Source organism: Polyodon spathula, chromosome 55 (assembly GCF_017654505.1).
Source record: "Polyodon spathula isolate WHYD16114869_AA chromosome 55, ASM1765450v1, whole genome shotgun sequence".
NCBI classification, from domain to species: domain Eukaryota; kingdom Metazoa; phylum Chordata; class Actinopteri; order Acipenseriformes; family Polyodontidae; genus Polyodon; species Polyodon spathula.
The window spans coordinates 1,366,569-1,387,568 of NC_054588.1; the positions used below are offsets into that span (position 1 = coordinate 1,366,569).

The 21,000-nt window shown below is 42.3% G+C and overlaps 2 protein-coding genes across 3 annotated transcripts; one reads left to right on the forward strand and one right to left on the reverse strand.

The window, feature by feature from the left end:
- Nucleotides 1-3,181: 3,181 nt before the first annotated feature.
- On the forward strand, nt 3,182-5,705 carry LOC121307394 (apolipoprotein L6-like). The gene is made up of 2 exons (XM_041239603.1): nt 3,182-3,296; nt 3,796-5,705. The coding sequence occupies exons 1-2, from the start codon at nt 3,217-3,219 to the stop codon at nt 4,622-4,624; spliced, it is 909 nt and encodes a 302-aa protein (XP_041095537.1). The 5' UTR covers nt 3,182-3,216; the 3' UTR covers nt 4,625-5,705.
- Nucleotides 5,706-6,021: 316 nt separating this feature from the next.
- LOC121307365 (E3 ubiquitin/ISG15 ligase TRIM25-like) lies at nt 6,022-19,080 on the reverse strand. Of its 2 annotated transcripts, none has more exons than XM_041239568.1 (16): nt 18,800-19,080; nt 17,450-17,493; nt 17,037-17,328; nt 15,946-16,528; nt 15,488-15,583; nt 14,611-14,844; nt 13,308-13,464; nt 12,394-12,420; nt 11,315-11,431; nt 10,945-10,986; nt 10,222-10,263; nt 9,688-9,729; nt 8,845-8,871; nt 8,356-8,382; nt 7,607-7,633; nt 6,022-7,014 (listed from the first exon to the last, which is right to left on the reverse strand). In XM_041239568.1, the coding sequence occupies exons 2-16, from the start codon at nt 17,487-17,489 to the stop codon at nt 6,578-6,580; spliced, it is 2,190 nt and encodes a 729-aa protein (XP_041095502.1). In that variant the 5' UTR covers nt 17,490-17,493; nt 18,800-19,080; the 3' UTR covers nt 6,022-6,577. The 2 variants fall into 2 exon arrangements, with proteins under 2 accessions (XP_041095502.1, XP_041095501.1); XM_041239567.1 differs by having other exon boundaries at nt 6,023-7,014; nt 18,739-19,079.
- Between the last annotated feature and the right edge of the window lie 1,920 nt (nt 19,081-21,000).

The following is a 21,000-nucleotide window of genomic DNA, read 5'->3' on the forward strand; positions in this document are numbered from 1 at the left end:
TAATTAAATTCTGTTCATTGAAAAAAGGGAAGAGAGAACCAGAAAGTTATTATTGTTTATATAGATTTAGATATTTTGAATAGGGGAAGTTAGCAGGCAGTGTTCCTGCATGGGGGGCAGGGTTACAGGCAGACATGAACGCGTTTCAACACGAACCCGAAATAAAATGTTGTCCCTGTCATTAAGCATTATTATAATCGGAAGCAATTGTATTTAAAAATAACAGAAGCCTGTTTTCTCTTTAGCGTCTTAGGGTACAATATTCATTTTCATTAAAACGTGTTGTTTATTGAAATCAATATTCAGCTTTCATATTGAAGCTTGTTGTGTACTGCTCACGAATTCAAACCAAGCAGTGCAGGAATTTGCTGGTATCGTTCAAGATGTTTTTCAAATCAGACAAGTTTATTTGTGTATAGAAAACCACAATAGAGTCACGGCCCTTCTTTCGCATCTTTATATGTCCCTGGCAGTGGATTCTGTGCAAGCGCTTGCAGAGTGAATAAAACTCTGTTGAGAATTGTAAGAAAACTTATTTGAGAGTAAAACTTTTTATGATAGTTTTAGCTTTCATAGCTGAAATTTCACACTGACTGAAACACCGTGAAAAGTATTTACGTACTGTACTTTTTTCCTTTAACAACTAAAATATATACAGAGCATCAAAAGAAACTTATCACTATTATAACACATTGATTTTCGGGAAACAAAATAAGGTATATAAATGATACACGTTGACAAAATGTTTCTGGTTTCTTTTTAATCACTCGATCCTTCATCCTTGCCCACGACACGCTTGAGCGACTGTGACTGAAGCACAGAATCACCTAATTAGTTGGACAGTTGATTGGACCCTGGATAGGGAGTGATTCCAGCTGTTGAATTACAAGCTTGAATAAAAGCAATAAAGAAAATTACAGAAAAAAAAACAATATGCCACGTCTGTCAAGAGAGCAGCGCCTTCGTGCGATCGGCATGTTGGAGGCTTCACTAGGCCAGCGGACTGTGCCTCGCCGTCTTGGGCGCTCACAGCCAGCGATTTCAAACCTGGCGAGACGGTATAACCAGACACACTCTGTCAATGACAGGCCATCAACCGGGAGACCAAGAGTCACAACACCTGCCCGAGACGGACAGATCATTCTGCAGCATCTTCGTGATGTCAGTTCTTAACCAGCACGATAAAAAGTCACTGCGCCTGCTCTGAAACAGAGTTTGTCATTTTTTGATCACATCTAGTGAATTTTATCCAAATAAGTGATACAGTTCTTTTGATGCTCAGTATACATGGACTCAAGCAAAAGTTTTCTGCGATATTCTTAAATGAAAGCACATGGTTAGGGTACAGACGAGTAGAAACGTGGTCAACTGCAGAATTGCTGTGCAGATTTCCCATATATAGAAACAAGCCTAGTTTTATTGATGCTTTCCGTTTTGGGGCCCTTTCGTTTAGATCTACGTGTTGGTTTGCGTTTAACACAGTCAGCTTGCCCTATTTGTTTTTATTATTTTCTGCTGCTTTCTTTATTGTAATCCTCTTAAGGTCATGCCATTTCTGTGAAACGTCAAGTGTCTGTCGCTTACAGTGTCCCAGTGAATTGCTTTTGTTAGTCATTTATTTCCACGTTTCATTTCTTAATGTTTTTTTGGCCCTGCAAAGCGTTAAATAATATTTCCTGATTATTATTTTTTTTTTTTTTTGCATTTCACTAACTAACTGGTCAATTTCGTCTTCGTAAAAATTTGGTTTCCTTTTCACTGTGGCCAGTGCCACAGTTAAGGTTGGAGTCTACAGAAACCATACAGCAGCTCTTTTATCTTTGCCAGATGTTTCTTGATGATGTTGCAAACCTATTTATAATGAGATTTAAATTTTGATCTCTCCCATATAACGAGCAGTAATTTAAGCTGTTTGTAAACTTGCGGTGATATTATGGTAGATAAAAGCTGTTTAGTGCATCGCACGCAAACAATTCTACGAAGGACCGAGGCTAAGAATTTGCAGTATTTCCAAACATTAGTGCATAGCTGTTACTACACTGGCATAAATCACCTCTGTTTGGAAGTGAAGCTTTAGGATAGTGTAACACTGCTCAGGTCATAATGCCCTGTCGTTATCCAATCAGCTGCTTCCGAGGTGCTCACCTAGGAAACGCAAGCACGGAAACAGAACTTTCTTTACTCTGATGTGGTTTCAAATCCGATACATTGTAATGCCAGAACAAGTGTTTCTTTAAAAAATGTATGTAGGTTTTGTATGAGTGTTAGAGCTAGGGTTAGGGTTGGGTTTGGGGAGTTTTAAAGTTGGGGGAGTGTTAGAGTTAGGCTTGGGGTTGGGGCAGTGTTAGAGTTAGGCTTGGGGTTGGGGCAGTGTTAGAGTTAGGGTTAGGCTTGGGGTTGGGGCAGTGTTAGAGTTAGGGTTAGGCTTGGGGTTGGGGCAGTGTTAGAGTTAGGGTTAGGCTTGGGGTTGGGGCAGTGTTAGTGTTAGGGTTAGGCTTGGGGTTGGGGCAGTGTTAGGGTTAGGGTTAGGGTTAGGCTTGGGGTTGGGGCAGTGTTAGTGTTAGGGTTAGGCTTGGGGTTGGGGCAGTGTTAGTGTTAGGGTTAGGCTTGGGGTTGGGGCAGTGTTAGGGTTAGGGTTAGGCTTGGGGTTGGGGCAGTGTTAGGGTTAGGCTCGGGGTTGGGGCAGTGTTAGGGTTAGTTAGTGTTAGTTAGGCTTGGGGTTGGGGCAGTGTTAGGTTAGGGTTAGGCTTGGGGTTGGGGCAGTGTTAGGGTTAGGGTTAGGCTTGGGGTTGGGGCAGTGTTAGAGTTAGGGTTAGGCTTGGGGTTGGGGCAGTGTTAGGGTTAGGGTTAGGCTTGGGGTTGGGGCAGTGTTAGTGTTAGGCTTGGGGTTGGGGCAGTTTAGGTTAGGCTTGGGGTTGGGGCAGTGTTAGTGTTAGAGTTAGGCTTGGGGTTGGGGAGTTTTAAAGTTGGGGGAGTGTTAGGGTTAGGCTCGGGGTTGGGGCAGTGTTAGAGTTAGGGTTAGGCTCGGGGTTGGGGCAGTGTTAGAGTTAGGGTTAGGCTTGGGGTTGGAGCAGTGTTAGAGTTAGGGTTAGGCTTGGGGTTGGGGCAGTGTTAGAGTTAGGGTTAGGGTTAGGGTTAGGGTTAGGGTTAGGGTTAGGCTTGGGGTTGGGGCAGTGTTAGAGTTAGGGTTAGGGTTAGGGTTAGGGTTTATACTCAATGGTCTTGTGTGGTCAATTTACTGCAGGGTGGGAGGAGTGGGGTTCGGTTGAAGAATTCACTGACGAAGAACAAGTCAGGTAAGAGGAGATATTCATATTTCTTCTAAAACCCATGCAGACGCTAAAACTGTGACCAAAACACCTTTTAAAAAAATGTTTAGTTGTGATTATGTAAAGATCTATTGCTTTCCAATGCGACATTTTCAAATGGTACACCTACAGGAGCTCGCTCCGACTCCTCTAGGTTCATATCACTCTCATGAATTCAAGTTTAATAATACAGATGACTGGATAAGAAGCAACAACATTTTGCTTTGAGGAACTTGGTTATAATTGCTTGGAAATGTCACCATTCAACTACTTGCACTTGACAGTTTTTCCAGAAAGAAATTGCATCATCTTTCTTGGCTTTTAGAATGAGGAAATGTGTTCATTCTATAGGGCGATGCCAGAGCTGTATACAGGTGTAGAGGAAGGTGGCTTCATTTTTTTTCAGAGCTAAAAAGCCCACTGAAGTGTGGCAACACATGAAATAGGCGAATATACGTTCTTGTTTTTTATTTCTTCTTCTTCCTAGGGTCATGACCACTGCAGCTTGCAAAGTGTACAAAGGCATCCGGCTCTTCATCAAACTGTTCCTGGACCGTTTCGAAACATTCCAGAAGTATATCAGCGAGCTCTGCGCGATCGCTGACGGAGTCGACCGCTTTCACAAGAAGGCGACGATCGCCAGCATCACTGGGGGGGCTGTGAGCGCGGCCGGGGGGGTGACTGCCATCGCCGGCCTCATCCTGGCTCCCTTCACATTCGGGACCTCCCTCATAGTAAGCGCCGTGGGGCTGGGGGTCGCCACGGCCGGTGGCGTGACCAGCGCCTCCGCCAACATTTCAGACACGGTGAGCAACTCCTCTGACCGGAAAAAAGTGGAGAAGATCATCGAAGGGTACCAGAGCGAGATGAAAGACATCTCCGAGTGTCTGGTGTTCGTGGAAAAGGGCATTGACAACATGCAGAGGTTCAATCTTTCGAAGGTCAACGACAGCATGTACAGCCAAGCTTTCCCGAAGATCGGAGGGGCGCTGCAGAAAGGGACGAGGGTCGGGGGTCAAATTAACGAGATTGTCCAAGTGGTCCAGCTGGCCAGGCTGGCCGGAGGGGCGGCCACTGCAGTCCGAGTGGTCAGCGTGGCATCCGTGGTTCTGTCCGGGTTGTCTGTGGGTTTAGACGTGTTCTTCATCGCGAAGGACTCGATGGAATTGCGGAAGGGAGCCAAGACCCAGTTTGCAGCTAAAATCCGTGAGGTGGCTTCTGACCTACAAGTGGGCTTACTGGAGCTCAATAAAATAAGAGAAGATCTTCATCTAACAATCAAAGGGCTTTCAGAGATGCAGGTTCCCACTGACTGAACTGCTTGTCCTCTAGTACAAATTGTGTATTTATTTTATGATTTTATTTTTATTATTCCCACCACTGCACGTTCTACAATCTGTCATTTGTCGGGGTTATTGAATCGAGAGAAATTTATTACCTTAAAATTGGCCGTTTATTCAACTTGGCTGACATTGTTTGGTTTTCTGGGTAATGGAGTTCAAGCAATCTGATGTAGGGTCTTCACATTTGGTACACGGCTGTGTTCTATCATTCTGTTGTGGTCAAGTTCCATTATGGGTAGCTCTGAAATTTGTAGCTGGAGATGCAAGCCTCTTATGTGTCGTGTGAAACACCTCAGAGACCAATGATGTTTTCACTTCCACTTGACAATGATCAAGCCATTTTGGCTTCAAACTCTTGTCTTCATGGAGTCAAACAAAAATAATAGTCGTTCCACTACTTACTAATTCAGCGGTGTGCTAAATACATTTCAAAATAAATTCGGAAAATCCTGAAGCTGACGTCAAATCTAGCGGAGCTTGATCATCACCTTTCACGATTTACTGAATAAAAAATCAGAGTGTGGATGAGTGGAATGTGTATTAAAATGTCAAAGGGCCGTTAGAGTTGCTTAATTAGTGTATTCTACAAAAGAAAAAAATCTGTCTCCCGACGCAACCAGGATGTATATTAATCCAGTATAATCACATGCCATGTTCATGTTATAAAGAACATTTAAAAAATAGTTTGAGAACGAGAAAAGGCCATCAAGACTCAGCACACCATTCTCCCCTACTGTGGAGAACTCATCTAAAAGCAGAGTCTCGTCTTTTAAAATGTTCCCAGTGTTTTAGACTACCTGGCAGGCTATTCCATGCGTTTCTAACTAACTTTGTAAAACAGGGCTTCCTGCCTTCTGTTCTAAATTTACTTTTACTCAACTTCCATTGAAGCCTCTTGTTCTTCTCTCTGTTAAATCTGATGTAGTGTTGGGTTGAAAGCGTTGTTTTAAATGACCTCAGAAATCACCCAATGGCATTTAAAAAAACATATGATGCACATTACTGCCTTGATTCAATAAAAAAAAAAAATACAGCGCATACAATATTTTCTTGTTACCTGGCAACATGCAGACACAGACACATTGATGGTGCAAAACGTCTCCACTCAGTTCAACATTTTCTCATGTTCTTTTAAAAACACACCTGTTGTTTAAGTAACTACAAACTTGATAATTAAGGAAACACTGACATCTAATGGAGACAATTAAAATGGCATTTAGCCCCTGTCTTTCTCAACTCCTGGGGAATCATTTTCCCACTACAGGCCTGTTTGCATACTAGTCTTCAAAAAAATGTTTTTAAGATACCAGTACTGGCGCCAGGGAAGGCTTAATCAATAGGCACAAATGTTTTATGTATCTATGATAAATAACAGAACAGGGATACTGGAGTATTAGTATTTTATTAAAGGATTCAGGTATAATTACATACAGTTTCTGGGCACAGTAAACCCCATGCGTGAGGTTAGCAAGGATGCACAAGCTGGGGATAACATAGGGCAGCCAATCCCATGGCAATTCTAGTCAGATATTGGAAATAAACCAGCAGGATTAGAAAGGAAATTGATTTATTTTTTTTTCTTTTTCAGAAAAATGACAGTAATACAATTTCACAAATGATGTGAGGAACCTGACCTGTCAAACCTGAAAGAGTCGATCACCAGGGAGGGGTTACAGAGATTTCTGTCTGCAAGCCACGCTTTCAGATTACACACTTACTCAGAGATTGAATTTGTCCCCACCCCCGTCAATGGCCTCTTTCCTTATTTTCCAATCAGCTGCTTGCCTGGTTGATTGACATGCTCTCAGCCAGTAACATGGTTTCACTTAGAAGACACTAGATACAATAGCTTTAAACAGATATGTGACACTGCTGCTTTGTCACTAGCTAAAAACATTTGCTTCTAAAGTGTTTCAGTCCTGTTATTCACGTTTCATTGGGGGAGACTATTTCAAGATCTTCAACAGTACAGAATAATGGGCAGAGTGTGTCATTAAAAGTTCCCATGATAGTGTGGATGTTAGATCTAGTCTTCACGTTGTAAAACGAGACAAACCCTTCCTTAAAATCCACAAACACCCCCCACCTCAACTGCTCTGTGCACCATGACCAGAAACCACAATAGTGGTTTATATCAAAAACCCACTTCTTTGGAGGAGATTTGCTGGTGACTCCCAATATCAGGTTGCGACTGTGCCTCACTTTCACCTCCCAATAGTGTCTCCCTGAGGTGAACGCCTCCCTTCCCTCGACACAGGAGGAGCTATAGTGAACATCTGCATGGCCCGGGTGAGGCGCCACTTTTGTCCTACCCAGGATGAGTTGCGAGCGTGCTGTAGAGTGAGGGTCCAGAGTCAAATCAACTGTGGAAGAGACGAAACGATAACGGCGAGCCCCTAGGAACTACTTTGCTATTGTCTGACTTGTATCCTGGACTTGAAATGCATGCACATGTTCGACTTCTGGAATTTTTTAACCTGTTCATTGCAAATGCCAACTGGCTGCGCAGATTCATTATTTACTGTCAAATAAATACATACGCAACCAGTGAGTGACCAGCAATGGGGTGGTGGAGCATCTTCAGAGGGGCTTGACGTCTGCACCTGCACAACTTCCACGAACTATAAAAGCTCCCACACCAGCAACCTGATAGCTTGACACACACTCTCACTATACAATAGCAAGAACTATTCCAGCAGAAACAAACAGCCACATTCCGTTCTTAACAAGTTGTTAGCATTGGTTTGCCTGTTTTGAGACATATAAGAGAAGCCAAATTGTTGGTACTATTCTGCATTTGCCAAAGCAACTTTACACAAACTCTTTGTTGATTAACTGTCTCTAGTTTCCTAAGATCCTTTTTGGAACAGACCTCAAATGACCCATAGAAGCAAGGCAATGAAGCTCGGTAGGGTAGCAAAACAGCAAACTAATTAGTAGCAAATATAACAGTACCTGATGCAGCGCGAATCCACTTCCAGACTAGAAAAAAGAAGAAGACAGTTAGCTTTTGGTTTATACTGTCCAAAAAAAACTAAGGCTGTTCTTCTTTATTTTTGAAAATTCGACAATGGCCAATTGTTTCACACCACTTTCCAATTTAAAATGTTCAACTATATTCCCTCACTAACCCTAACCCTAACCCTAACCCCCCCCCCCAAACAGGTGAACCCAAGATCCTCCAATCCCAACTGCAAGGTCCAATCGTCCCTTTACACCCAGGAGACACTAGGGGGAGCCACTCCCTCTGGAATTCCCAGCAGAGATTGCCACTTTGCACTGCTTTGGGACCTCCAGTCAAGTATTATTATCTTTAATCACATACTAGGAAGCTATATCTTGACACTGACAGAGAATTTCGGTGCAATTCTCTCAATTGTTCAAAACATTATTTAATTTATTTTAGGTTTAATATCATCTCTTTTTTTCTGAGAGCAATGCAGCACAGCGCCGTCATTCTTTACCCGAGTAACGCAGAGCTCAGCAAGATGCTTCTTCGATTGTCCCTGGTGTGACATTTGACGCATTTTGACCCCAGGTATGATGTTAATGGACCCAGATTGGCAGTGGCCTATCCCCGCCAGCTGTACAAAACTTGGACCAGGAATGTCCACATTTCAGATGAGTTACGATGACATCATCATTCTAGTAAAAGAATTTCAATTCTGCATATCAAAAGCTGTTGAAGACATACACACTGTTACCTGTGCTTGAGATTTCTCCTTCTTTCCCTGGGGGGAGATAAAGTTTTATGTTGTTACTCCAAAACATATATTTTTTCCATTTTTCCCTTGCAGATATATTACTCAGTGATTTTTAGTACTGAAAGGCAGCTTTGAAGCCCTTATATTTGTGTGGCTCTCAATACCAGAAGTAAAATACAATACATTAATCAGATCTAAACTGGGTCTAAACCAATTCTGCCATTGTTTGAATCATTAAAAGAAGTGGCGAATCCTAATTCTCACTGATGGACTGAAGCCCAGTTAAATTTAATTTCAAACAGTACATTCACAAAATAGAGCATCAGACATTATAAAATAGACCACTTACTAATTTTGCTGGTTGACCTATTGTTTGGTTTTTTTACCTTCTGGAGACACTAAGATCAAGATTAAGGTTTAGTAGCACGGGCTATTGAACAGGTAAGCAATGTAAAATTACGAAATGTGGTTAAGAACAAGAACACTTACTTGATAGTTCAGCAAGCGCAGCGTGGGCTAAAATTGAAACAAGACATTGAAGAAAGATCTCATTTCTACACTGAGATTTACCCATCCAATAAAATACAGCTTTGCGAAACTACATTTCCCATCATCCTCCTGCTCACATATGTAACGGAGATGGATTTACCAGTGAGCAGCAGGATGCTGGGAAATGTAGTTCTGAGCGGTCCATGCGGGTACATGAGAAGCCAACTTGAGGCGGGAATGCAATTTTAAAAAGTTTTAAAAAGTGGTCAAAATGTTAAAAAAAAATATATATATATATATATATATATAATATATATATAAACAATTAAAACACACACCTTACATAAACAGTTGTAGCAACACATGGGAACATGCAACACAATGAAATAAAAAGGTCATTATGTACCCATTTAAAACTACTTCTAAAAAGCCTCATGCATTTTACCATCTGTTGCTGTGTTCCTTTTCGCTTACTATTTTAAATGGATTGCATGCATGGCTTATTAAAGTCAATTAAATTAGTCAATCGTTAATTTGCCTTAGTTTGACAATTTTCCCAGATTTTCAGTTACCATTTGATTTCATCTGCACAACCAATCAAAACTACAGAAGCAAGGGGGTGTTCTGATAAATTTGCACGCTCCTGCATGTCTCTTGCAAAGCTGACATTTTGCCAAATAGGCAGTCAACATTTCAAACTTGTGTTTGAGAGACTCGTTTTTTTGAACAGTTGCAGCATCAACTCAATCACTTGTCTCCTCTCTCCCCGAAACCAAACACACGACAGTCTCTTACCCGCGTGGTGGCGATTATTCTTGTCTTTCAATAAATACGTATATTTACCTGTCTCTAGTTGCGTCGTTGTATGATTGGAGATTCTGTAAGCTTAAAAAGAGAGAACAAAACACACAAGATGCAATTAGGGTCATTTGGCTGTGAATTTAACAGCACAGTAAATGTGATCGTCACATTGTTACGGTTTTAAAAGCTTAATGTACATGGGAACATGCTGAATTTAACATGCTATTCAAATTGAAACTGTAGCAAAAACAGATTTAAAACGCCCAGGAAAACCTGGGTTAACGTAGAGCTTGTTTTTTCATTTCATTTTAAACAAAGTGCATTCGTGCAGCTTGTTCGGTCACTCAGACTCCTTTAGCTTGGAAAAAAAACAAAACAACTTTGCTTTGTTTAAAACTAAAATTGCTTTGAAATCTCCCTTGCCCTTCTGGATACACTGTTGGTACAAACAACAACACAGTGGCATCATTATCCTACTCAAATAAAGTTTTGCTTTGGCTTGAAAAACTTCGTTGTAGACCGAGTGAAAGAGCGAGTAGTTTTTGTGCTGGTTGTGTGGGTTAGCACAGTACCTACCTGTCTCCAGCTTCTGCTTTGTCTCGTTTAAATCAATTTGAACTGAAACAGAGAAACAGCAACCAGCGTGTTTGTTGTGCGTACAAGGACTTGTTCCACATTCTCTTAAATAGTGAGGTTGCCAAAAATAAAGCGTTGCACACCCTGACAGCTTTTAACACTTCTACCTTTAAAGCCTGTTTCAAAGCTCTTTTCAAAATGTCTGCTCTAGTGCACTGAGGTGACATGACAACAGACAGCAGCCTATGGAATGAAACGGTTTTAATAAATGGTTCTGCTATCTACACCCTCAATCTGGTGAACACAAGGACACAGCAAATGCGATACTCATATCACGTCTTATCGTTTCTGCAGTGGACAACAGGGCCAGTGTTCCTTCAGCTGCAGAATGAAATTAAAGATATCCGCAGCAATTAAATGCGTGGCTGTCTTTAGGGCTTTATTCTCAACGTTCTCGACAAATTGCTTTCACAGAACTGCTCTATGAAGTGTATTCCTTTGGGAACTACAATATGACTGCCTGTTCTCTGTTGGGATCTAGACACTGCATGTATTGTGAGAGAGCTAATGGGAGCCAGGCAGTAGAGCTTCTTAATGAACATCCTGTCTCTTACTAGCACACAACTAGGGTTAAAAATGAAACCATTATCTTATTCAAATAAAACCTCCCTGACTTTTAAATGCAGGTCTAGTGAACATGCACGATGTGTTTTGGGTCATTACCTCGCTCCAGTTGCTTCCTGGTCTCGGTGAATCTGTTGTGATCTAAAACATAATCAAAGAGAAAAAAAATCATGTGAAAAACAGGAACCCGTAGGAGGCTTTATCAGAATTGGGCCCGCTGGCTGAATCAGTGCTTGAGGGAGGTGCAAATGAGCTGCTGTCTGTCACAGCACCTTATTGACTGAGAACAAACTCACCTGCTTTACACTGCACAGTATTTCTATTGATTTGCAGTGTCTTCAGAAACTGACCTTCAATTCCAAAAATGGTAGAATTTACTCTTGTGACCCTTGCAGGTTCAACAGCCTCAACTGAGATAAAACAAGTGGGGCACTGATTAGCACGACTCCAAGTGTCATCTGCTACTCACACTGAACGCTTAAGCCACTGAATGCAGGTGTTGCCGGAAAGCACCCGAATGCCAGCAAGCACACAACTGCCAGGTAAAGCACAGTCTTCTTGTAGAAACGCAAGTTGCGTCTTGTATCTGAAAAAGAAGACACAATCCCATGCTGTACTACAATATATAGTGCAGGCAGAGTGGTCCAGTGATTAAAGTCCAGGGATTATAACCAGAAGGTTACCGGTTCAAATCCCGCCAATGACCGACCCTGAGCGAGTCACTTCACCTCCTTGTGCTCCGTCCTGCGGGTGAGATGTTAAATCAACTTCCTATTGGAAGTGACTCTGCATATAATGCACAGTTCACAGCCTGCCTCTGCAAAGCGCTTTGTGATGGTGGTCCATAAATAATAAAACATGAATGCAAGATCATTGCGTGGGTGACGTTAAAAACTGAAGTTTCCGTCACATGTCCACTCCTCTTAATTCAAGTTGTAAAATTCTATCATTTTAAATTAACCAATGTTTTTTTTTTTTCTTTCATTTATTGATCCCAAATTTCATTTTTGTAATTTAGGTCAGATTAATCATTGTCCCAAAAATTTGAGGGGTAAGGGGAACCCCCGCGATCAAACCTGACTCAGAGAATCATAGAATACAGTTTGTACCACAAGTGAAGCCTACATCCTTATCAGCCGGAAATCAAAAAGTCACATGACCGCAGTATGGCAGCCATCTTAGGTTACAGGTCAGAAGGCTGTCTATTTGTATCTTTATATCTTTTATGAAACCAACAGTTCTTTTTTGTTGTTCATGTTTTGGTTCTTTGAAAACTAATCTCTCTCAATAAATTAGGTTTAAGAGATTTTACTTGAACTCTATAGACGGGTAGCCCAGAGCAATAATAATAAGGACCACTGGCACCAATTGCCAATGTTAATTTAATACATTTTTGGGTACAAACTTGACTTTTTTGTCTTTGGTAGGTACCCGTGATAGATGCTTCTTAAGCCTAGTGTACAATGAATTGGATCTTATTGCTAAGGGACACTGCATATGCATGCATAAAACACTATGACATATGAACTGTGAAAATAAAACACTCACCTGCATATGTTTGAATCTTCCCCAGATCTGAAAGAAATCATACAAGAAAAAAAGGACATTACCTGCTGAATGTTTGGTGTTTTCCAGAGAAGTCTAATCCCAAGGCTACAGAGATTGGCTGAAAGAACTGATTCTATTTATCCTAGAACCATTAAGAATTAGTGTGAAGTCTTTAAAGTCTTAAAAAGGAGCTGATATAGTTACGCCAAACCAACTTGATTTGCTGGGAATTTGTACATAAAACAGATAGTTATATGTTTGTTGAAGGGAAATGATTGGAAAATGTTGACAAACCCTAACCAGTACATTATGCGCAACACAGAAACCAGAGGGCACAGTCGGAAATTAAGTGGAGACAGACTTATGACAGAGGGAAGGAGACACTTCTTCACACAGAGGGTGGTGAGGGAGTGGGATGAGCTGCCTAGTCGTGTTGTTGAGGCACAATCCCTGGGATCTTTTAAGACTGGACTTGACAAAGCTCTGAGATCAATCAGCTAGTAGGAATAAGAACGAGCTTAGATAAGCTGAATGGCCTCGTTCATAAATTTTCTGATGTTCTCAGCAAAAATAAATAAACGCGATAACAAATTATTAAAAGCTATTTAAAATGCAAAATTAGCAATGAGCACTATGGCTGTAAACGCCATCAAAACATAAAAGAAAGAATAAATAAAATCATATTGATGCTACTTAACTTTTAGGTCTAGAGCCGAGGAACATGAAGCCACTGCGGTTTGGAACTTGGTTTCAGGAGACTCGTTTCGGGTCCCTGCACGGCACACCAGGGAAGTCTTGGGGTTTGATACAGCCACCTGAAACCAGGTCTCCTGGAACAGCTTTCAAGACGCTGCTCCTGGAGAAGTGGCTTCATGTTCCCTCGGCTTAAGGAATAGATGTATTTTTTCACTCACTTTGTTTTGATCTTCTTTCTGTATCTCTCAAGAAATCCTCAAGATTATCTTTAATCCCAGACACGGCTTTCCTCACATCCTGAAAACACATGTCTGCACTAACAGTGACCTCGGGTACAGTGGCAGCGTTCGGGAGGGTGCAGTAAGAGGAGAAACTCTGCAACGAGAAAGCGTGGCACTGAGAACAATGGGTTTTGAGACGAATGTGATCTTGACCTACTGGGTGCTCAAGTCTCTTCTTCCTACCCGGGCATCCCTTCTAAATTGTAGAACTTATAGAACATTGTGGCATGTATCCCACAGCGTGCAACGAAGGTATCCTTGCAATCAACCAAATCTGGGTTGATTTATCTGTATTCTAATTGTTATCTCAGAAGCTATAGACTTGGAGAGGAAAGCGATGGGCACTGTCACAAAGACCAGAACCAGGAACCAACAAATAAACAACAGACAGGTGGAGTTTGGTGAAGCTGAACGACTGGTTTCCCTCAGCATTTAATAATGAAACAAAATAAAAGGCTGAAAGACAAAACACACAGGACACGGCACTTTTGCCAAAATAAAGAGACAAACAAAACAGACAAACACGGTGAGCTTGTATTTTAACTACTGCTACAATTATTACCTCCATCTCCAAACCTGTTCTCCACTCACCGAACACACAACCCCGAGTGAGCGAAAACATGCAGCTTTTATGCAGCTGTACCGAGACTCGATTGCTAATCAGTCATTCAACTGGAGTCTCGGAACAACTGCATGTGAATTAATAAAGTGCAATTCCCCGTGCTCGCATATTATTACGTTTTACCTGCACGTGAAGTGCTGTGCAATCCTCGTGCCTAAATACAAATATAGACCCATTTATATGCTGTGTACCTATGACTATACACCAACATTAACACGCAACATACAACACTGAAATACACGCAGGGGCGGGGCAACATTGCCACAGTACTATATATACTATTTAAGTATGTATAATGCATTGTTTATTTTACTGCATTGCAAATGACATACCTAATCCAGAAGGATGTGTTCAGACCTAGTCTACCAAGGGCTACCAGACGACCCAGAAAAATAGGATTCTCCCAAATTTCAGCTTTCATTTCTTGTACCAATCAGAAGTAAAATTGTCCCCCTTTTGCTACTGCATTCACTTTTTTTCTTAAGTACAAAACTGTACTTAAAATTTGGCTTTTTGTAAGTTGATTTGATTAGATGACAATAGAAAGAAAAGCTTTTTTTTAAATGTCAAACCTTTTTCAATATAGATGACTGTTAGCTAACCAGTCCGCTGTACTACCTGTAGGAAATGGATGTGATCCTCAGATTGCTTCAGCTGTTCTAAAACATCGTTTCTCCACTCCAGCCCAGCGATCTCCTGCTCCAGCTGATGAATCGGTCCTTCGGCCGGTCTCCTGGCGTCACTCTGCTTTCCTCTGATCTTTCCGAGAAACTCAGCTCGGACTCTCTCAGTGGAATTGATCAGCTCGTCAAAAATGCTATTGCTTGCTTCAGCTTCTCTCTGCGCGTGGTCCTGATTGGGAGGGGAAGCAACACTTGAGACAATGTACGTCCGGCCCCAGCCACAACCAGAGCTCCTATACACGCCCACATACTCATGCGATTCCAACATTTCGCAGAAAAGCTGTAAACGACATGCAGTTTATTATGCAACGCGCAGTGTTGCACGCTAACGTTGCAGATTCTGTCCTGTCCCCCGCCAGATGAGGTGAAGTTAAAAGCTCTCAAACCACCGATGCAGATGAGACCGCCTCTTCTGCGCCACTGTTAAGATGCACACTTGTGGTGCGCGGGGGTCACGTCCAGACCCTGCCCTGTTGCATTGAACTTAACAGTTTAAATGCCCTTATTTTATCCACTTGCGTCCTGTCACCACTCTACCCAACACTCTTTGGTCACAGCAATATTAAAACGTTCAAAACTGATTGATGTAAACTTGAATTTCCTCAAGTGCCTCATGAGCTCAACCTGCTTATAGCAAATGAGAACCAGACTGCTTTCTCACACTTGTCTTTCTCAACATATTACTCCAGAGCTGGTGTCCTTCTACTGGTTACCAGGGAGTTACCAAACTGGTTTTCAACTCGCTGCTCATCAACGTGAACGTTTTCACTGAGAGCTAGTTGAAAACTGCTGACACTTCAGCGCATACTCACGTCAATTTTCCCCACAACCGCATTCAGGCTTGACAGCTTCTCCCGTCTGTCCTGGAGTCGTGCTCTTACTCGTCTTTGCGTCTCCTCCATCACGTTCTGTGCAGAAACACAGGAACAATTAATTCTCTGCAATCCACTGTTATCACTAGAGAACCTGCTGGGTATATCGATCACATAGGCACAATGCATCCTTCTCAGAAACCTGATTCTGCATCCATCTTAAACATCAATAAATGCACACAAAGATAACAACTAGGTCTGATTTTTTTTTTTTTTTTTTTGGAGGAGGGGGGGGGGGGGGGGGGGGGGGGGGGGGGTAAATTAAAACATGTCAAAAGATTTGTCATTTATATCCTTTATAGACCTGCCTGCATGAAAACCTCATGGGTGGGAGAATTTCAATTTTCAGTCAGTAATCAGTGATATAGAAACAACAAAACCATCCCTGTAAATCTCACCTGCTTTTCTTTCCTCTCGTTCTTGGCAGTCACAAGAACATGACCATTGTGCTCTCTGTCGATACAGAAAAGACAGATAAGCTTCTGGTCAGTTCTGCAATATATATCCAAGAGCTGTTGGTGCAAGTCGCAAACCTTCCCTTCAAAGTCTTCAACTGGATCCAGTAGTGTGTGTCTCTTAAAAGGAGGTTTTTCACAGTGAGGCTTGATGTGTTTCTCACAGAAAGAGGCCAGGCACTGCAAACAGGATTTGATGGCTTTTCGCTTTCTCCTGAGGCAGAAGCTGCAGAGCACATCCCCAGGCCGGGCATCATATTGTTTAGTAGTGCTGTTTCTGAACTGCTCTGCAATTTCAGCTAAGGATCTGTTAATATTGAGATTCGGCCTGCTCTGAAACTCTTCCTTACACAGCGGGCACGTGGAACCACCCGAATCCCACTGATTCTCGATGCAATTCTTGCAGTAGCTGTGACCGCAAGGAAGGGAGACAGGGCTGGTGAAAACATCCAGGCATATTGGACATGTAACTTGGTTTTCATGGATGAGACTACTTGCTTCAGCCATGACGAACGGAGAGAAACACCTGGAAGATAAAATGACAAGGGAAACGGTGTGATCTTGATTAGGGTCAGGAAGCTGCAAGATCATGTGATTGACCAAAAGTTCTGTCCGATCTGTCAGTGGTAACACTTTCCATAAAGTGTCACTAATTACTGTGTGTTTACATAGCAGTTTCTTAGTAAATACATGCATGTTTACACACTATTCCAATGTTATCATGCATAGTTACAATGCATTTGATGTGTACATTTTTTTTTTGCATGACATATGACAATTGTATTAGAAAAGGGTTTCAGTTAATAGAGTTAAGGCTGGTTTATACTCCTTCGCTGTAGTGCTTGAAAACGACAGCCTTATCAACTTATACAAGGCATGACAGGTGTTGTCCAGTTCTTCTTGTGGAGCCGTGTTACTTATTTTTAGAACTTGTACACTTTGGAGGAGCGTGTTCCAACTTCACATGCATCCATTTCTTTGCTAATCAGGACACGCTTAGACAGCAGTATTACAACGCTATAAACACACCTTACCTTTTCTTGTTGAGAGTAAGTGGCAGAACGCTCTCAGAATCTGCAAACACTTGTGCGTCTCGCGGCAATGCTGGTGCTGAAGCCAGGTTATAGGATGGCACCGCTGGTTCAGAGATGCATTGTGCTACGAGGCAGGGGGGTGAGGAGCAGTTTGGGACTGGCACAAGTGCTGTGCTGGAGGAAGAAGGGCGTGTATGTGGCAGTGGAGAAGCAGGCTGTGTTTGTGCTGAACTCAGTGAGCTACCAAGAGCTGCCGAAGTAGCAGGAGGGTCAGTTCCAGCAAGATTATTCACTAAAGAGAACAAGAAGACAAAACAGTCACACTTTTAAATGCCACTGCTTTTTCCACTAACTTGCTTTAAATACATTGTAGTCAGTCATTTGAAAACACGAAATAAGAACAATTCACCTACCAGTGAATGAAGAACAATTTTTTCGTTTCCTTGGAGACATTTCTCTGAAAAAACACCAGCAATAAAGTCAGATTTAGTGAAAAACACAAGGCTTTCTATGCATTCGATCGTTAAAAAGAACGGTTTGTCACAAAATAAAAGCAAGTGCTCCACCGTTTCTCTGACTGTAGCTTGGAGAGGTTTGCCTTCTTTGAAAACGTCAGTATAATTACATCCAGATACACAGGTCTGTGATCAGGGATGGCCCTGTGGCAAGGCGAGCGAGATGGCTGCCTAGGGCCCCCACACTCAACCGGACAGCCGTGAGATTTAGTGTGTTTGTCATGTGCGCACAAAACGGTCAGGGTGTAAATTTGGTGCAATAGTGCCACAGTACCTCATATAACGCAAGCAACATTAAATTCTGGAGCTCAAGTCCAGGCTATTCCACTGTTGACGGTAGCCGACAATTCCCAATGGGCAGGGCATAATTGGCTGAACGTCGCCCCGGTGAGGAGGGCCTAGGTCGGCCAGGTTGTCCTCAGCTCATCGTGCACTAGCGCCCCCTGTAGACTGGCTGGCCACCTGCGGGCTTGCCTGCAAGCTGCCCCGAGCTGTCCTCCAACGCTGTAACTCTGACGCGGCTGCAGGGCGAGTCTGCAGCGTGTAAAGAAGCGGGCGGCTGACGGCACACGCTTCGGAGGACAGCGTGTGTTCATCTTCGCCGCTCCCGAGTCAGCGCAGGGGTGCTAGCAGTTAACTGAGCCTAAATAATACAACTGGCCATTTCAAATAATGTTTCGTGTTTGCCAGCTTCTTCACTTGCCGCGAAAGTTAAGCTTTGCTAGTTTACAAACGTGTTGAAGAAAAAAAAAATCTCCTGCTTTGTTCAGATGCATGTAATCACGGATTTATGTTCAAACCAAACCAGTTTTTTTTGCAGCTAATGTAAATCTAATCCACTAATACAATTCAATGAATTGCAGAGCTATTGTTTCGTTAATAGTGTTTCTTGTGACACGCCTCCCAGTGGACCACCCTGGAACAGCGCCTTTCACTCATAACCTCCAGGTAAGTAATGCGCATCTACAGACACCGTTCCTCACGTCCCTTCCAGTTTCAGCTTTTAATCGTCCATTCCTTTCTTTCCACCGTTTCCCGTGCAATAAAAACACTGCTATACAGTCAAACCTTCTTTGTCCCGTGTGTGTGTGTGTTTTTTTTCTTCTTCTTGCGCACTGCTACACAAACTAAACTCGCTTTAATAAAACCACAAACGGGTCTGGCGTGAGGTTCCGAGTGGTACTCACACTGTTTGTGTGCCCAGGCGGTTCTGTGGCGTTGCAGCTCCCGGTACCCTTGGCACCTTACCCTTTTGCTTCTCCAGCCTCCTCAATAGCCGAACCCGACCCACGCTCCTTCCTTTGGGCTTGTTTAAAACCGCGCCCTCGCTTGGAATGCCGCTTTTTTTTTTTTTTTTTTTTTGGTACAAGAACGTTTTGTCTTTCTACTTCTTCTTCAAACAAAACGACAGACTCTTAGCTTTCAGCCGACTTTCTCTTTCCAATTCTCAATCGGCTAAACTAAAGCAACAACACTTTCTATTCAATTCGGTTTCTCGCCGGGACGTTTCACTGCAACACCATGCAATCTCTCCGGCATTTCCTGCTCGTCCTAATTCTTGGCAGAGCATGGAAAGGTTGCAGGTTCCTGTAAAAGCGCATCGCCAAGCACAACACACTGTCTGATGCAACTGAGAAAAATCGCGTCGCTAAAACGGCAAATCGTTTAAACGTTTCGAAGATATTTAATCATTTTACCCTGGAGTCTGAAGCTAGGTATAACTCAGCAGAACAAGTCCCATATGCAAGTTCATAACCCCTCAGCTCCAAACTAGTGCCATTAGGAGGCCACATCCAAAATCCCACATCCCAATTGCACAAGGTGTCTTTCTCACTTTCGGTTGACCTTTGCAAGGTCACAGGTCAACAGGGATGACCCTAGACTGTTATGTTATTGTAACCTAAGTTGTTGCATCCTATTTCATATTGCATTTCAACGGAATGATTTGCACGTATTGTAAACTATGCGCTATTTAAATATTAATCTTGCATTTTAACCCTGTACTGCCCTGTAACACCTGTAAGTCTCCATGAATAATAATAATAATAATAATAATAATAATAATAATAATAATAATAATAATAATATGAAAAGTGTTGTCAGTCTGAATACAATAATAAGATTTACTGCTCCAAGCCTTCTGCCTTTTTGCTGTCTCCCCATTTTGTTTTGGCCACTGATGGAGTCACTCAACCACACGTGCAATGCAACCAGATAGACGCTCTTATAAGCGGCGTGCTAGTCATGAAGAAGGTAAAATTACTGCACCAGCAAATCTACCCAGAAAGGAGAGTCCGATTTCAAAGCAAGTATGGGCGATTTTACTAGGAACATTTTAGTTTTAAGCAAAGCACAGGTTTTATTTTCAAGCCAGATGAGGCTGAATGACTGAGCGAGCAGCAAAAATGCATTTTGTTTAATAACAAGCTCAATGTTAACCCACGTTTCCCTGGACCCTTAAATTTGTGTTTTTGTAACCCTTTTCAATTTATAGTGCAAGTATTGCATTACTGTGCTGTATCCTTCTATGATTCTCCAGATTGAGGGTGTGCGCACATTTATTAAAACCACTGAAAAATCCATTTCTTAGGGTTACAGAAATTCCAGACTTCCATTCCCAAGGGATTTGGAACTCTGGCGTTCTTTTGCTTGGCCCTCTTTTTGAAGCACAAGCACAGAGGCACATTTTCAAAGAGGAATGGCATCATTTTAACAATCAGAAATGACTACTCAGTCTATCAAAAAGGTTGTTTCTTACACGTTGTGGTTGTCTTTATTCCTTCCTCTGCAATTGTTCCAGAAAAGGCCCTTCTGTGGTTCTGAATTTGATGTGCCAGTTCCCTTACCTGTTCCCACAGGTCGGTCCCAGACGCCTGATCGTTTAGGACGAATTTAAGCAGCTATTTTCTCTGGATAAGTATCCTTGTGTGTTTAAAGAAACCTTCAGATGTCATAGCAAGAGCCAGATTAACCTTAGAAACTTGAGAAACCTCCTCCTGCATCCATTGTTCTTGACAGTGCTCCACAGCATAACACATGTCTTGTTGCTTAGCACTGGTGACTCAATACAGGTGCTTTTGTTCAAACTCCAAAATAGCCTCAGCAACATGACTAGGTAACCCATTCCATCCCCTCACCGCTCTTTGTGTGAAGAAGAGTCTCCTTCAGCAACATGACTAGGTAACCCATTCCATAATAATCATTCAGCATTATTTATATACATACATGAATTATTATTAGTCATTTAGCAGATGCTTTTATCCAGAGAGACTATTGAACTAGTATGCATCAACAGCTGCAGAGTCACTTCCAATAGGACCTTGTTTGTTTTACATCTCATCTGCAGGATGGAGCACAAGGAGGTGAAGTGACTTGCTTAGGGTCACACACACAGTGAGTCAGTCAGTGGCAGAGGTGGTATTTGAACAGGTAACCTTCTGGTTACGAGC

What these genes read in the sequence shown, in the direction of transcription:
- LOC121307394 (XM_041239603.1), top strand. Translation starts at nt 3,217, where the DNA reads ATGGTCTTGTGTGGTCAATTTACTGCAGGGTGGGAGGAGTGGGGTTCG. An exon ending in ACTGACGAAGAACAAGTCAG is followed by an intron (nt 3,297 to 3,795) that starts GTAAGAGGAGAT and finishes TCTTCTTCCTAG; the next exon opens with GGTCATGACCACTGCAGCTT.
- LOC121307365 (XM_041239568.1), bottom strand. Translation starts at nt 17,489, where the DNA reads ATGTCTCCAAGGAAACGAAAAAATTGTTCTTCATTCACTG. An exon ending in CAGTGGCTTAAGCGTTCAGT is followed by an intron (nt 10,987 to 11,314) that starts GTGAGTAGCAGA and finishes ATTATGTTTTAG; the next exon opens with ATCACAACAGATTCACCGAG. An exon ending in AGGAGAAATCTCAAGCACAG is followed by an intron (nt 7,634 to 8,355) that starts GTAACAGTGTGT and finishes TCTTTTTTCTAG; the next exon opens with TCTGGAAGTGGATTCGCGCT.